The sequence below is a fragment of the Mauremys mutica genome, chromosome 1 (assembly GCF_020497125.1).
Source record: "Mauremys mutica isolate MM-2020 ecotype Southern chromosome 1, ASM2049712v1, whole genome shotgun sequence".
Lineage (NCBI taxonomy): Eukaryota > Metazoa > Chordata > Testudines > Geoemydidae > Mauremys > Mauremys mutica.
The window spans coordinates 29,496,148-29,514,211 of record NC_059072.1 but is presented as its reverse complement, the minus strand read 5'-3'; the positions used below and the strand labels follow the sequence as shown (position 1 = coordinate 29,514,211).

Below are 18,064 nucleotides of genomic sequence, written 5' to 3'. Positions count from 1 at the left end.
ACCACCTCTGGGGTGATATATACATTTGATGTAACACCACAATGCATAGTAGTTTAAAAAAAAAAAAAATCAGTAAAAAACCCATACAAATTCAGTCAAATTCAACTGCGGAAGAAATTTAAGTAGAGAGAATGTAATTGTATACACTGTAATTTGGCCAGATTAAGAGTAGAGGTTCTGCTACCAGTAAAAGGTCCAAATACTCCTTTCATGATCACAAGTGGTCAGGACCTCAGTTCTCTATTTTTGTGAAGCATGGCACTTCCATCAACATAATAGTCCCTCTACCTCTAGCTCAATACTGACAGGAAATAATGCCATCTACTGAATCACCTACACCATTTCCTATAGCCTTTCATTGTTCCTTGGAGGCCTTCCATGCATTTCAATTCTGTTGAACTTATGATATCCTATAGTATCACAGTAATTAGATTTTTTAAAAATTAAAATCATAGAGGATGAAACTTATAGTTCCTGCATATCCCCCCTTGCACATTGTTCTAGAACAGTGGTGCGCAAACTCTTACAGTTGTACCCCACCTTAACAGTAAGGGAATCCGTCCATGCCCCCTTCCATTACAGCACAGCTAAGGCTTCCTCAGCAGCAGAACTTGGGCTGAAGGCAGAGTTGGGGGCAGAATTGGAGCTGGGGTAGGAGCTGGGGCTTGAGATGGAGCTATCCTGGGGACAGAGAGGGAATGAGGGCAAAGATGGTCTAGGGGCGGAACTGCGCTTGATGGCAGAGTGGGGCTTAAAGCATGGTGATTCCTCCCTGGTATGTGTGGGGGCTGGCCCAGGCCCCACTGTGTGCCCCCACCCCCACCCCAAACATTCATCTGTGTCCTCCTTGAGGGGCATGCCCCACAATTTGGGGACCACTGTTCTAGAAGCATGAGGAGGTAATCACAGTGGGTCAAACTGCTGCCATAAACTGAGTGGAAATCTTGAAACCTATGCAGCTCACCCCCTCCTGCTGGTATCAAGGTTGGAAGAGCTGGTACTGCAAGGGAGTATGGAGCACTTTCCCTTCCCAGACATTTCACTAACAGCCAGAGGAGGGGCAAACATGCTCTGAACCCCTACACAAGCCTGTGGAGACTAAGGAGAGAGCACTTACCCAGACAACACATCACTGACCGAGATGGAAAGTTTTTGAGACAAAGAACCCTTGTTAACATTTTGGCATCATATCACAGAGCCACACAAATGATGGGCAGATAGTGGGCTGAACTATGCAGAAGAATGGTTTTCATGTTAGGTCAACCCACCCAAAAAGCAGCTCCACAACTGAGAGGAGCCCTAAGAGGCTATTTAACTGCAGTGTAAACTTTACGGCTTGGGCTGGAGTCTGGGCTTTAGGACTGTAACCCCTTGGGCTGAGCCCCACGAGCATGAGTCAGTTGGCATGGGCCAGCCATGGGTGTCTAATTGCAGTGTGGACATACCCAATGGGTCTTACAGCTCAGACAGTTTTTGCTGTAAGTATTTCCTTTTTAAAAGATAATTAAAAAGGCAATTAAGATACCTGTTGCAACTTTTCATTCTCCTCCATGTATTTTCTGGCAGCTTCATTAGTATTTGCTACTTGAATTTCCATAGCTACCTGAATTCCCATCTCTTTTGCCAACTGAGTAATAAGGGTGACAGTACGTCTCAGTACACTGAGGAAGAAAGTGAGAATTTAAGCATTATTACTTCTTCTAATAGGATTCTTTGCTTTCTGTTAAGATTTATTTTAGATGTAAAGGTGAACAAAATACTTCTATAAATAAATTTAAGAGACTGTTTAGGATTTTAAATTAATAGGACACATGCATAAGCTTAATGTTGACAAATAGTTAAAATTAGAACTTGAAAAGTGAAAAACCTTTCAGGACCTGAATTCCAGTTCTGAGTGTCACCTGTTCCAAAGGATAACATTACACATATTTAAAAAGTGGGGCAGGGACCTCCATTGCTTACAAGGTTGAAGGTGCTTGTGCTGTTATTTAATGTCATAGGAGAAACACAGAACCATGAACTCAAGATTCAGGTGCTAAGATATTATGGTAATAAACATGGTATAAGAATCTTTGTAGGAGGCAAGGGTAAAAAGCACTTTTCAATTTCATTTTAAAATGTATTTGTAATTTTTGCATATTACTTCCTATGCATTCTATTGATGATTTTGGATCTAAAACATTTGTTTTGTATTAACACTAATAATAAAATACCAAAACACACATACACAAAAGTGTGACACAGTCTGAGAGTTTTTCATTTTATAGTGATTACTACTCCCAAGATATCCAAATATGACAGCTCCCCATAATTCTGACCAGGAACACACACCAATTTCACCTCCCTACCAATGTTCAAGAGAACACTTGAGTCCAAGTGATATAATTCAGGTTCTCAAAGATCTTCTTTATTCTGAACATACACAAACTTCCACTTCATTTTGATGCATCTTTCCCTTCTTACATTACCAAAGCCTTTTGGCAATACCTTACTGGTTCAGTTAAAGCCCAAGGCAGCAGTGAGCGAAAATTATTTTTGTAAGATGGCTGCCTGGATTTACAAATCCAAGTAGCTGCTTCATCCTTGTTCTGGGAAGAAGCATTAACAGACCTGTTAACCTTTTAGGCCTGGTCTACACTGCACAGTTAGGTCAACTGAAGGCAGCTTACGTCGATCTAATGAAGTTTGTGTCTACGCTACCACATCCATTCTGCTGATGTAACTCGCCTACTACATTGAACTTAACTACTCCATCTCCGCAGGAGGCGTAGTGCTTAAATCAATGTTGTTAGATCGACGAAGAGGCAGAGTAGACAGTGCCCTGCTTACGTCCACTTTATTGGCCTCCAGGAGGTATCCCACAATACTCCACTGTGACTGCTCTGGTGAACATTTTCAACTTTGTTGCTCAACAGCCAGGTACACAGGAAACAGCACCTCTCCTGTTAAAGCACCAAGAACTTTTGAATTCCCATTTCCTGTCTGTCCAGCGTGGAGAGCTCACCAGCTAAGTGGATCACGGCGATTCAATGTCCCAAACGTGCTCCAACCTGGAGTACACAGGAAGTGATGAATCTTATTGGTCTGTGTGAAGAGGAGTCTGTACAAGCACAGCTCTGATCCAGCCGTAGAAATGTAGACACCTACGAAAAGATTGCATGTGGCATAGGGGACAAGGGCTACACTAGGGCCATGCAGAAGTGCTGTATGAAAATTAAAGAGATTCAGCAGGTGTACCAGAAGAAAAGAGACAAACAGTCATTCTGGTTTTGCAGCACAGACATGCCGCTTCTACAACAAGCTACATGCGATTCCCAGCAACAACCCCACAACCCCAAAGAGCAGTGTGGATACCCCTGAGGAGTCAGACTCCCGGGCCACCACAGGCTACACTGAGGAGGTCTTGGACTAGGATAAGGAAAAGGAGAATGGGAGACAAGTGAGTCGGGGATCCATTCTCCCGGAGAGCCAAGAGCTGTTTGAAACCCAAGAACAATCCAGCCAGTCACAGAACAGCATCGTGGCCAAGTTTGATGCCCGGGAAAGCATCTCTGGTGAGTATGCAACTCCAACTAATATTTTGGGGTCACATGTTCTTATACTCTATGTATAATATTTTTTGTTTTTTGTTTTAAATTATGAGGTACAGTGGCTATCTGCTTCCCAGTGGCTGCACCAGCTAGGCAGAGGGCGCCCCATGGAAAAAGCTGTTTATGTGCAGAGGGATGGCCTGGGAATCCTCCATAGAGATCTCCAGGAAAGTTTCATGGAGGTACTCTGCAATCTGTTGCAGGTTTCTGGGGAGGGCTGCCTTATTTCTTCCACCACAGTAGGACAGTTTCCCACTGCACTCCAATATTAAATCTGCTGGCATCATTGCAGCATCTGTTCCCTTGCCACCTCTACTACCCTTAGTAGGGTGATATCAGCTAAGGTCACCTAGGGAGACGGTGGCAGTTTTCATTTCAATTGCTCAGACTGCGAATAACAGAGAACGTGATTCCCCCATTATGCCTTTTTCTAGGAGGTGCTGGGAGGGGTCGCTGCTTTTGCTCCGTGGGAGGAGAGAGCAGCAAATGCAACGGCTCTCCCTGCAGTTCCCCGCTGTTTGCTGCTGCTTCACCCCACAGATGCAGCTCCCCATTTGCCAGCTCCGGCAGCTGCAATGCAGAGAGGGAGCCTGGTGGCACCACGTGACCAAGCGGGTCCAGCCTGCCCTGGCAAAAATCTGGGGGGGGAAGTGGGGAAGGAGCCTGACTCCATGTGCCCCTCTCCATGCATTGCCTCTGGCTTCTGCCGAATAGGGTTTTCATCCCCACAGTAGGTGTCTGCTGGGGCTTAGGGCTTCAGCCCCGAGGGGCATGTCTGCCAGGGCTCAGGGCTTCAGCAGGAGTGGGGAGAAAAGTACCCCTTTCTGTTTATGTACTCTTTGGCAAGATGGTCTGGTACCAAGATAGATGGCACGCATATCCCTATATGCTGAGGCAAAACCATCCAATATGTCCTGCATATTGCCAAGGGACTCTACTCTTAGCAAAAAATGCAATTAAGGGCGCTGCATATTTGGATCACAACAGTTCCCACCATGGATTTACCAATTCAAAATTGATTCCCCACTGACCGGTAGAAGTCTGGCATTGCAAGCTTCCATGCAGCGATCGCCACTTGTTGTTTCACTGTCAGAGCACATCTCATTTTAGTGTTGCTGTGCTGCAGGGCTATGGACAGCTCCGCACACAGCTCCTGTATGCGCAAGGCCGCTTTCCAAAGCTCTGCAGCCACAGATAGTCATCCCATAACAAAGCGATCCCACCAGTCAGTGCTTGTTTCTTGGTCAGAAACGACGCTCCATTGTGTTCAGCTGCTGTTCGACTGCCAGCAGCAATCGGGAATTGTTTCATTCTGTGGCTTCCAGCATGGCTGCTTGAAGGACATTGCTGTGTTCCATGCGGCAGCTCCTCTCCCAGCTCTGGAAATACTGGAGGATAAGGCGTGTGGTGTTTGTAATGCTCACAACAGTCACAGCTGAATGCGATCCATGCTTCTCAGGAGATGGCGCACATGCAGCTATGCCAGTATTTTTAAAAAAGGCATGAAATATTATCAGTTTCAGTTGAGATGTGGGGAATGGGGATGCACCATGGGACCTTGAAGCCAGCGTCCCAGTCCCCCTATGAAAATGTTTTGGTCTCATGAGGCACTGAAAGCCCTTCCCAAAAACCCATGGTGAGTTGCACTGTGGGAAAGCTACCCATGGTACAATAACTCCTCACTTAACGTAGTTGTGTTACTGAAAAATGCGACTTTAAGCAAAATTAAGCCAATCCAATTTCCCCATAAGAATTAATGTAAATGAAGGGATTAGGTTCCAGGGAAATTTTTTTCACCAGACAAAAGACTGTGTGTGTGTGTGTGTGTGTGCGCGCGTGCGCTCTTTTGTCTGGTGAAAAAAATTTCCCTGGAACCTAACCCCTTAGGCCTGGTCTACACTGGGGGGGGATGGGGGGGGCGAACTAAGGTACGCAACTTCAGCTACGCAAATAGCGTAGCTGAAGTCGAACTACCTTAGTTCGAGTTACTTACCCGTCCTCACGGCGCGGGATCGACGTCCACGGCTCCCCCATCGACTCCGCCACCGCCGTTCGCGGTGGTGGAGTTCCGGAGTCGACAGGAGCGCGTTCGGAGTTTGATATATCGCGTCTCATCTAGACGCGATATATCAAACTCCGAGAATTCGATTGCTACCCGCCGATCCGGCGGGTAGTGAAGACGTACCCTTATTTACATTTTTTTTTAAATATATATATTTCACACACACAAAGTTTTAAACAAAATTTAATACTGGTACACAGTGATGATGATTGTGAAGCTTGGTTTAGGTGGAGGAGTCAGAGGGTGGGATATTTCCCTTACGGCTAAATGATGGACTAGCAATTGGCTGAGCCCTCAAGAGTTAACTCTCTCACTCTACAAGGCAGCAGGAATGGAGGGAGATATGTGCATTTCCCTTTTAAGTACACTGCCTTGTTAATTAGATCAGCTTGCTGAGATCGCAGCTGCTGCAAGCTCCCTCTGTCCTGAGCCCTGGTGCGTCCCTCCTGCTCTATGGAAAATGGGGTAAGTGGGGTGCAGGAGCAGGGGGGAGGACACCCTGACATTAGTCCCCCTCTTCTTCCCTCCCCCCTAAACGGCAAGGAGTCATCTCAGGGAGCAGCTCCAAGGCAGAGGGCAGAAGCAGCACATGGCAATGCGGGGAGAGACAGCTGCAACTGCTAGCCCACTGGGCAGCTGCTGCACAGGGAACTTTGGGGAGCGGGGAGCTGATAGGGGGGCTGCTGGTCCACCCTGGTTCCAAGCCCCCACCAGCTAGCTGCAACAGGCTGCTCTTCCTGCAAGCAGTAGACAAAGCAGGCGGCTGTCAAATGACCTTAGAAGGGAGCATTACACAATTTTAAACGAGCATGTTCCCTAACTGATCAGTAACGTAACATTAACTGGGACAACTTTAAGTGAAGAGATACTGTATACTGCTATCAGCATCAATGCAAGCGCTGCTAGTGAGGACACGCTCCACCTAGTATGGTGTGGATATGCACTTCCGACTTAATGACTGTGGCAGCTGGATGTCAACTTAAAGTTAGTAGCGTAGACATGCACTTACCATGCAGTAGAGTTCATCTTTTCCCACTCTCTCACATTCTTTGAGATGGACAGGTTTAGTTGAACGAGTCTGTTGTATCACAGGCTCACTTTTTTACTATATATCATATTCACACTCAGGTGGCAGAGATAAGATTGTATTCTGTCATGTTTATTACTCTGTATATAAAAATGAGCTAATAGGCCCCCAGATCATGAAACAGGCACCTACAGAGCTTTATGAGCTGAAATAAATTAATGTAAAAGACAAAGTTGGGCCCAAAAAGATGACGTTGAGCCCCTTCTTGATAGTCTTAGTACAGAGGCCAAGGACTGAATCATGGACAATTAACCATCCTTTCATCCTTAAATGTGGTCCCCTCCAGGGCAGGGTAGAAGCAAGACGGGGTAATGAGATTGTGCTATTGTGACTTGTGTTATTTCTGTTCTACAGGTTAAAATAAAGTGTTTTCAATTAAAAGAAAATATTTCAGTCTATAGGGCTATCAATCTAGCAACAATTGTGGAAGCTTTCATAACCACCTTGGGGGAGGTTCTCTCTGAGGTACTGGTCTTTTTTTACCAGGACCTTTTCAGGACCTGGAAGCTCTGCAAAGTTCATTGTGGCAGCTGTGGAGAGGGGGGGGAGGCAAGCTCTTCCTCAAGCCCCTGCTGCACAACTCTCATCTTCATGCATAGGTGAATATGGCTTCTCCTGGCACACTGGAGGATTGGCTTAACTAATGTCATCAGAATCTGAGACTTCCTGGACTGTGGGACTGGTGGATCCAACGGCACTTACCCAATGCATGGGGCTATCCACCTCGTGTGTCCCCCAGATGCTTCAGGAGGTGAAGGCTGCTTTGCTCCCTGCCTCTCTTGCTTATCTCAAATGGGTGCTGTGAGAAGGTTCTCCGTGCCCATCGCTAACCCAGGACTGTTCAGACCTCAAAAATTGGGCCTCTCCCTTGCCTCCATGACCCACTTGAGTAGGTTGAAAGATATCCAGGCAATCCACCTCTGAACAGTGCCTCGAGAACAGCTTATGCTCCACACCATCCACTTCCTCTCTATCATGTTTCACCCCGATACAAAGTGGTCAGACCTTTTACCCCCTGCAGAGGGTGAGGTTCCCAGTGCAGCAGCTTTTATTCCACCTTGGTTCCATGGTCCACTGAGGACATAATCTGGGGGCTACTCAATGGAGCAGTGAGCACAGGCACTCTGCTGTCACAGTTCACGGAACCCAATATTTGTCCCCAGCAAGACCCTAGAGCATGTCTACTTCCGCAGCACCAGGTTGCAGCCTCTTTTCTGGCTCCTCCACAACCTCCTGCTGAGATTCTGGCTGCACCTTTCTTCACATCTTTTCCTTTAACAATTCCCAGTCTATGACCCGATGATGTAACAGGACCTTTTAGTCAACCTCCTACTGGCACTGGCCAAGAGACATACATCAGTCCAGGAAGAAGCAGCTTGACAAAGAGGTTCTCTGTAACTGTGATGCCTACTTTTGGTACCTATTTGTCTCAGGTATTTGGGCAGAGTTCCTCTTGGTGGCATATGCCAACTCCTTTGACTGCTTTATTGAGTAATGGGCACTGACTAGGGTTCACTACTCAATGTCCCCATCTGTTGCCTTTGTTTTAAACCAAGGACACGCACTCCTGTTCTTTTCATTATTTGTCCCATGGAACTAGTTGATCCTTCATCCTATGGCCCCCTCCATTGATTGAGTGGGTGGGTATTTAATTCTAGGTAGGCTCTGCCCATCTTTCCTTAACATAAATGGACTGGCTACTATTGTTAACAAACATTCACTTAGAAATTTACACTGATCTGTGTTATTAGTTGCATAACCACTTAAACTGGCTGAAAAGGATATAGTGGTTAGCCATCTTTCAAAAAGTGCTCAATAGCCAAGCATATGCCTCGGAGGCTGGGAATATTGCTCTTAAGGATCCACGCTCTTGCTAAGCCTCAGTGAAACAGTCCAGTTAGACTTGAGAACCTAGGTTCTCGATACCAACATGCTGGCTACTAGGATTATTTTAATGGTGCTGTAACTTATTTACTGCAAATCTGCAGTTAAAAAAATACTCATAACTGACAAATTCCAAGAAGGAAATCAACAATTATAGAAGTCAGAGATGAAAAAACTAGATTATCTAGTCCCATCTCACTGCAAGTCCAAGTTTGTTCCCTAAAATACATTTTCTATTATCCTATATTGTATAGAGTTAAAGTCTCAAGATTGGGCTCCTACAACTTCCCCATGGAAACACCTGTTGCCAAATAACTTCCCGACTGAGATGTTTCTCCTAACAGTCACACCAAATTTTCCTTTTCTAGTTATATCTGTGTATATTACATTCAGCAATTCCTTTTCACCTTTAGCATTTATACTATCTTAGCCAAGCTATCCATATTTAGCTCTTTCAATCTTTTCTTATAAATCTGTCCATCCAGCTTTCTGATCTTCTTGTTATTGCCTGTATGAGAGACACTGTCCACGAATTGGAATAGCAAATTTTACACTTACAGCCAGAGAAACAGGGAGAATCCTGAGATGTAAAGGTTTCTTTGTGACCTAAAAAGTTTCATCTGGATATGATCATAGGCATTGGGGTTGATATTTGCAGCCTTTTCAGTCCCGTGTGCAGTTGAGTATTTCTTCACTTCTCTAATAGCATCTGAAAACAAAAACAAAAATTGTTTTGTCTTGTTTTTTAATGTGCATGTGTGGCATAGTGTATTAGGCTACTATATAAGACTGAGAACACTAGAAATATATGCAGTCTCCTCAGTCAACAGAAGCGGCAAATCCCTGTAGTGGCAGTATCAACTTCAACGGCCCTTGAAATGTGCCTGACCCATCTGAAGGAATCATTCAGATTCCTTCAGGAGTGAAGGAGTGATTAGGTAGTTCAGTCACCATGCTATATCACTGTCCTCCATCTAAATACAATAGTGACAGCTATGATGGTGTCTTTTGACATATGTACCTACCGATTAGGAACTGGATCAAGGCAAAAAATCATTCTACAAACACTATCAGAGACCCATCAGATGGTAATGACTTTTGACACCTTCAACTCGACCAGATTCCAGTTGCTTAGCTAGCAGTGAGAAGACCAAAAATAGATCTCCCTCCCATTCCCTAAGGATTTCTCTTGCTAAGTAGGTGTTGCATATATGGTTCAAAGTAAGATTTGATCAGACAGAAGCAATGTTTATATTTCCTTTACACTGTAACTATGAAAAAAGTATTTACTGGAATCCAATCAAACATAATGAAGTTTATTCACATTCACTAATGTATAAAAAAAATCCTTTCAGATGAGTTGTGCTATTGTAAATAGTGTCTAAATACAGTATGGGAGAAGTACATTTTGCCATCTTTCCCTACAAAAAAACTTTTTCCTAAGTGGCCAACAGCCTTGGCTGCAATCAGCAGCATCTGAAACTAAGAGCTGCTCTATACTAGACAATTAGATCGACCCAGCTCCGTCGCTCAGGAGTGTGAAAAATACACACCACTGAGTGATTTAGTTAAGCTGACCTAAATCCCCTTCTAGCCAGGGCTAGGTTGAGGAGGACTTCTTCCATTGACCTACCTACTGCCTCTAGGGGAGGTAGATTACTGATACCGATGGGAGAACCCCTCCCATCATCAGAGGTAGTGTCTACAGTAAATCATTGCAGCTGTGCCGATGTGGCATTTCAAGTGTACATAAGCATTAAGCCAGGTTGGGCTAAATTAATATTGGAATAGGAGACCTCCCAGGAGCACATAGATATTGTAGGGGATGATGTTCGCAATTCAGCAAGTCACATTCTTCCCTCCAATCCATTATTGAACCAGTTCCCCCAGCATCATGTTATGTGATGATTTGCTGCTGGATTTGCCATCTTTTGGAGACAAAACTTGGGGTCATCATAAAACCAACTTTTTGAAAGAGTAAGGTATTAATCCTAGTTTCCCAGATAGATTCCAAGCATCAAATTCTGGTTACCTAAAATATCACTTCAAGGTAAAGGTACCTTTCACTTCCTGTCCTAAACTCTGAAGTATCAACACTGTGTTATTAACCTGCTGCTGCTGCATTCCACCTTAGAGCAAAGCAACTGCATGTCACTACATACAAGGTTCCATTATAATAACCTTCTTTTTCTACATGCACATAACTTGTATGAAGTTCTGGAGTTAAACTTCATGCTGAATGTATTCAAACTGAAAAAAAATCAAACAAATTTCCATCCTTGCCATGGGAATGTTCAGGCCTTGCCTTAAGACAGCTGTATTATGGTTTCACAAGGATACTCCATATTTAATTTCAGCTCAAATCTGTCTTTCCTTAACAAAAAAGTTTGACCAAAATTCACTCACCATCTTTCCAGCTAGAGCTCAGGGAGGAAAATAAAAATCCACCACTTTTCTATTTTATTTTCTATTGTAGTGACATTCTCCATAATATCTAGCTAAGGTTTCTGGAAGTCTTCTAGAACGGGCACTTAAATATTTATATTTTAGATGTCTGTTCTTGCATTACTACAAGTTAGTTTATTAAAAAGAACATTTTCCAGTCTAGTTTGCTTTTTGATATTTATGAAGTTTACTTCTTTCATTCACCATAGACAGTAAATCTAGTCAATTTCACTTTGTTTAAAGTCATTTAGAATTACATTACATTTTTCATCTCAAAGCACTTTACTAACTTATTGCCTCTCCTTCTCATGCAAAAGAATCACTTCCATCACCAAAGACAGTACACAGTATGTTCATCAGCACACAGAAACCATGCACAGTAATTTGTGACAGAAGTAAAATGAATTTAGCCAGGCAGATGTTACCCAAGCTCAAATTTCACTAGACTCTGATGCTATTCAAAGATTCCAGTGTTCTTTTCCCCCCTCAAAACCAGCTGTGGCCAGCACCTCAGTTTTATGCCTTGTCTGAGAAAAAAACACCTCCAATAGAACACTGCCTTTTCTCCATCGTTCTGGGACATTATTTCAATGTCAACCCACAGAAAGAGTGCCACCTACTGAAGCATCTTCCTACCAGCACTTAAGTGTTCCTTGGAAATCTACCATCCAATTACTTACTTATCTTAATCATACTTGGCTTGTAATTTCTGATGGAATGGCACCAAGAAGTGGTCTGGCTGAAGTTTCATTTGTTCTCTTGCATCATCACAATACTGTATTATTGTGTATGTGTTACTAAGTCTGCACACAAAAGTTTAAATGCCTCCTCTCCAAAAAAGTGTTTGAACTGAAATGTAAAGAATATCAAAAATGTTTCTAGTCACGTTAAGTTTGTACTCTTCCTGTTTATCTATTGCCCCTGGACCCCGTGTACCCTTTAAACAATCTTCAACACACAAGAAGAAAGATTTACTACTTACCAAGAAACAAAACAATCAGTAGAACGATTATTGTTAGGAATGCCTTATTCCAATAATTTGCTATTTTATTCCATAGTGGAATCCTAAAGATCTTCTGCCATCTGTAAAATAACATTGAGTTAATCCCCCAAAAATTGAGCATTAGAAGATAACCACCTTACACAAGAGTTTGTCAATACTTTTAATTCACAATAACCAATCATCAAGAGCTAGTAACAACTCTGTCAACTGCAATATAATTTGATAGTGTTAAGCTAACTACAGTTTTGCCTACAACCCAGTTTAACTTCTCTTAAACCAAAATAGAAAATGTTGCAAACTGTGTTTATTCATATTGAAAAAAAATCCAACACAATACTAGCTATTTTCCAACTGTACATTCTTTTGCCTATAAACTTAGCTTTACTACTTGTATGCTCTACACCCATTACAGAATAGAGAACTTCAGGGGAAAATGCATAATCCATAGGTGCCATTAAATTTTTAGCTACCTGCAAATAGTCTTTTCAGGTGAGTTAGGAAAAAGCAACTCTGTAAATCATAAGATCTTCACATTAAAATGAAGTAAACTGACAAAAAATAGTGGCTGTAACTCACTATGCCAGAGTGATTGATTTCCAGAGGGCACATCTTTTAACAATGAAAAAAAAAAGCTCCCCACCTCATTGAGCAATTCCCTACTACACTGGGCACCACATTCTTCCTTAAAAATGAAGAGATGTATCCTACTCTTGGGTTTACATTTTAGGGGAGGGAGTTAACATCTCTGTCAAGAGTAAAGATATACACACTATGGAAGCCATTCTCTGGAAAACAGAAACAACCCTCTCCCGCTCTCCCCCCCCCCCCAAAACAAAACCACCAAACAACAACAACAAAAAACAGTGGTCTTGGATGATGAATGTCATTGCTTTGTTTTATTTAGTCATTCAGCATTAATGGATATTTCTGCAAAAACTTCAGATTTGCAAAACAAAAAGTACAACAGAAGAAGTCTGGAATGTTTAAATGAACTGCAAACCAGTAAGAGAGAAACTGGAAGACAGAAGACCTTATTTTCTGCTGGTGTAAACTGGCATAGCTCTGATTTCAAGGGAGCGATGTCAATTAACATAACTAGATTATTTGGCCCAAATCTACTAGTAGTTTATCATCTGGGGGGCGGGACGGCACACTCCAGCGGATCAAAGCAAGTTCAATATAACGCGGTTTCACCTATAACACGGTACGATTTTTTGGCTCCCGAGGACAACGTTATATCGGGGTAGAGGTGTATCATATAAATATAACAAATTTCCATTATATGCAGAAGATGCTCAGAAGTTGTGCTAATTTTAAAAAATTGATTTAAGGCAGATTTGTGGTTCCTAAAGGAAAATCATAGGATCATATGATTTGAGCAGGGGGTTGGACTAGATGACCTCCTGAGGTCCCTTCCAACCCTGATATTCTAGGATTTATTAGGCAGAAACTTCTTCTGTGCACAGGTCATTCCAGGCATTTGATTCCTCAAAAGCAGCTGGTACTAACCACTGGTGGGATAGGAATTGGACGAGATGGATCACTGATCTGATCCAATATGGCAATTCCTCTGTTATGGGTCCCTTGACAGTGTGGTTCCATCTGTCCAGATATTCGTATTTGGGTATTTTTAATATACTCACCAGACAGGAAGTTTTGCTTATTACACTGGTCTACAATTTTTGAGAAATCGTCTGCTTCAGAGATAAAATGTGCTATTTATTATGTATTTTGATGTGCTGAATTCAAATGTGACAATTAAAACAACTGATTGGCTACTGTTTCTAAGATATTTAAGTTTTTACATTTTATGTCTATGTATATTGTGTAGATAGTAGAGTTTTAATCATAAATTGTAAACCTAGGTCTTTTCATGTGTTTATGGTTGCTTTACATGATAATATTTCACCTATCCTGTTTATGTAACACTTTAAAAATCGGCAAAAGGGTTATATAAATAAAATTTATTATGAAACAAAAGGCAAAAAACTATTATGTACATAGTTTAGTCCTATTCAGTGTCTACTCGGCGCTTCTTGGCTTGTCTCTTGTATTCATTAAATGGAGCATCTCTTGTCACTGTCCAGCAATAGTCTGCAAGCATTGATGGGCTCCATTTGCCCTGATAGCGTTTCTCCGTTGTTGCAATGTCCTGGTGAAATCGCTCGCCGTGCTCGTCGCTCACTGCTCCGCAGTTCGGTGGAAAAAAATCTAGATGAGAGTGCAAAAAATGTATCTTTAGTGACATGTTGCAATCAAGGCTTTTGTATGCCTTGAGGAGGTTTTCCACCAACAACCTGTAGTTGTCTGCCTTGTTGTTTCCGAGAAAATTTATTGCCACTAACTGGAAGGCTTTCCATGCCGTCTTTTCCTTGCCACGCAGTGCATGGTCAAATGCATCATCTCGAAGAAGTTCACGAATCTGAGGACCAACAAAGACACCTTCCTTTATCTTAGCTTCACTTATTCTGGGAAATTTTCCACGGAGGTACTTGAAAGCTGCTTGTGTTTTGTCAATGGCCTTGACAAAGTTCTTCATCAGACCCAGCTTGATGTGTAAGGGTGGTAACAAAATCTTCCTCGATTCAACAAGTGGTGGATGCTGAACACTTTTCCTCCCAGGCTCCAATGACTGTCGGAGTGGCCAATCTTTCTTGATGTAGTGGGAATCTCTTGCATGACTATCCCGTTTGCAGAGAAAACAGCAGTACTTTGTGTATCCAGTCTGCAGACTAAGCAAGAGAGCAACAACCTTCAAATCGCCACAAAGCTGCCACTGATATTGGTCATAGTTTATGCATCTCAAAAGTTGTTTCATGTTGTCATAGGTTTCCTTCATATGGACTGCATGACCAACTGGAATTGATGGCAAAACATTGCCATTATGCAGTAAAACAGCTTTCAGACTCGTCTTCGATGAATCAATGAACAGTCTCCACTCATCTGGATCGTGAACGATGTTGAGGGCTGCCATCACACCATCGATGTTGCTGCAGGCTACAAGATCACCTTCCATGAAGAAGAATGGGACAAGATCCTTTTGACGGTCACGAAACATGGAAACCCTAACATCACCTGCCAGGAGATTCCACTGCTGTAGTCTGGAGCCCAACAGCTCTGCCTTACTCTTGGGTAGTTCCAAATCCCTGACAAGGTCATTCAGTTCACCTTGTGTTATGAGGTGTGGTTCAGAGGAGGAGGATGGGAGAAAATGTGGGTCCTGTGACATTGATGGTTCAGGACCAGAAGTTTCATCCTCTTCCTCGTCTGACTCACGTGAGAATGATTCTGGTGCATCAGGAACCGGCAGTCCTTCTCCGTGGGGTACTGGGCGTATAGCTGATGGAATGTTTGGATAATGCACAGTCCACTTTTTCTTCTTTAGAAGCAGCAAAGAATCCTGTGGCACCTTATATGCACTGCTTGTATCCGAAGAAGTGGGTATTCACCCACGAAAGCTCATGCTGCAAAACTTCTGTTAGTCTATAAGGTGCCACAGGATTCTTTGCTGCTTCTACAGAACCAGACTAACACGGCTACCCCTCTGATACTTTTTCTTCTTTGACACACCTTTCCCAACTGGAGGCACCATGCAGAAGTAACAATTGCTGGTATGATCTGTTGGCTCTCTCCAAATCATTGGCACTGCAAAAGGCATAGATTTCCTTTTCCTGTTCAACCACTGGCGAAGATTTGTTGCACAAGTGTTGCAGCATATGTGTGGGGTCCATCTCTTGTCCTGATCTCCAATTTTGCAGCCAAAATAAAGGTGATAGGCTTTCTTAACCATAGTGGTTATACTGCGCTTTTGTGATGCAAAAGTCACTTCACCACAAACATAGCAGAAGTTATCTGCACTGTTCACACAAGTACGAGGCATCTCTGCTCACTTTGGCTAAACAGAAATGTGTCCCTTTGCAAAATCAAACACTGACAAATAAGAGAGCACGACACTGTATGATTTCTAGAGCTGATATAGGGCAATTTGTTCAGCAGAGTGATGTAAGCTTCGTTATGATTGCATCATCCATGACTTCTAGGAATAACATGATGCAATTCATATCATGTATGACGCAATACCAGCTTCAGATTGCATCATTCATTGTTTTGCCTAAAAAGCAAGTACTGTCCAAACCCAGTCATAGATTTATTCATAGATCCAGTCAAAGATGTATTTTAGTCATTTCTGGTTTAAATTGAGATCCCTTCCCTTTATAACTCACTTATCCTCCGCCATTCCCAAGTCAAGGGTCGTATATACTGACCCAATAGCATATCTTGAAAACTAGAGCCAATCAACAATTTTAAGCATCATTTTCGTTCTCAGTGACCCAGAATTAGTAAAGTTTGACTACATTTATTTCAGAAGCATTTTGGCTGTAGAGCAGTGTTATCAGAATTTTAATATTTGTCCATTAACCCAAATAAGCACAGGCACACAGGAGCACTGCTTGAACAGACAAGTGAGGGCATATCTTCACTAGCAATGTTAAAACACTGAGCTCTCCCAGTGCTGTAAAAAAACAAAACAAAAAAAACCCACCTCCACGAGGGGAGTAGCTATCAGCATTGGGAGCACGGCTCCCAGCACTGGTGCACTGTCTACACTGGCACTTTACAGTGCTCAGCTCTGAGCAAAAAAAAGTTGCAGCGCTGTAAAGTGCCAGCATAGACAAGGCCTTGCTTTAACTGCTGTGACAGACTCAGCTCACAAGACCATCTAGAAGTGCTTCGCAGAGCACAACTTGAAAGCCATTGCCTTAAGGCAGGGGTCTCAAACTCAAATGACCCCAAGGGCCGCATGAGGACTAGTGCATTGGCCCGAGGGCCGCATCACTGACACGCCCCCTTGCTGCCCCTGGCCCCACTCCCAATCCACCCCTTCCATGAGGCCCCGCCCCTGCCCTGTCTCTTCTTCCCCGCTCCTCCCCCCTCCCTCCTGGAAAGTGCTAAGCGCCACCAACAGCTGTTTGGTGGCTTGGCGTCGGGGCACTTAGGCGGCGGGTCCCGGAACAGAAGGGGCCCCCCACCGCCGAAGACCGGGCTGCACGCCAAGGGGATCTAGTCACATAGGGTGTTGGGTTCTTAAAGATTGGCTTGTTTTAGCCTCGTTTTGAAATGGGATTAGCTTGATTTTTGGTTTATTGTGAACATCGGGGTGCTTATTTACCACTGAAAGTTGGCAACGGTGCTTTAAGGCAAGCGCAGTCACGTTCAGAGGCAGTAGACAGCAAGAGCAGCAGCCCTAGATCTTGTACTGTCTGCAACTCTTGTTGCAGCTGTAACCCTCTGCCACCCCTGCTGCGATCTGTCTGGTGTACACTGTAAGCGCCTCCGGGCTGTGGCTTGCCAACGGCATTTGTAACGTGACACGCACACCGGGCCTGCAGGAACAAACGCTGGGGGAATAGCGGCGGCGGAGGCCGAGGGTGGGGAGCCAGCAGGGCAGAGCATCCGCCCCACGAGCCTGCCCCCCCCATCTCACGCAGACTGAGGCCACTGGCTTGCGGGGTGGCCCCATTACCCTAGAGAAGCGCGGCTGCCCCTGCGGCTCCAGGAACGCGTGACTGAGGCGGGGATCAGCTCCCAGGCCCCACACCAAGGTCGGTGGGGCCCACAAGCCCGACTCGGCCGCTGCCCCAACAGCCAGGGAGACACTCCCGGAAAGCGGCCGCTGACAAGCCAGGCTCCAGCAGCGCAGCACAGTCCCCCTGCCGCTGGGCCCAGCTGCATTCCCCCTGCCAGCGTGACGGGCGCTGGCGTCCGGCTCCATCCTGAGTCCTGCTGTTCCCTCGGCTTTCCACCTCCCCCCGCCCCCAGCGGCTCGCTCACTTGGCGGGCTCGGAAGCCGCTGGCGGCTGCCGCGCTCAGATCGGATTCGGGCTGAGCCCCGCCTTCTCGCTATGATTGGTCGTGGCGCCAGAGGCTCTTCCCTTGGCCCCCGCCCCCCAGATCTCCTGGGTGACAGGGACGCTATTAGCCGGAGGGGCCGC

The 18,064-nt window shown here is 44.3% G+C and overlaps 1 protein-coding gene across 2 annotated transcripts in view; it reads right to left on the bottom strand.

Moving 5' to 3' along the window:
• The window catches only part of LOC123377407 (B-cell receptor-associated protein 29-like), a 52,088-nt gene that overhangs the window by 23,866 nt on the left and 10,158 nt on the right, over positions 1 to 18,064 (bottom strand). For both annotated transcript variants that reach the window (XM_045030298.1, XM_045030289.1), the window contains exons 3-5: positions 12,051 to 12,151; positions 9,182 to 9,332; positions 1,526 to 1,661 (exon numbers count right to left, since the gene is read on the bottom strand). In XM_045030298.1, coding sequence (XP_044886233.1) covers positions 1,526 to 1,661; positions 9,182 to 9,332; positions 12,051 to 12,151 — 388 coding nt within the window. The remainder of the gene's footprint in view (positions 1 to 1,525; positions 1,662 to 9,181; positions 9,333 to 12,050; positions 12,152 to 18,064) is intronic.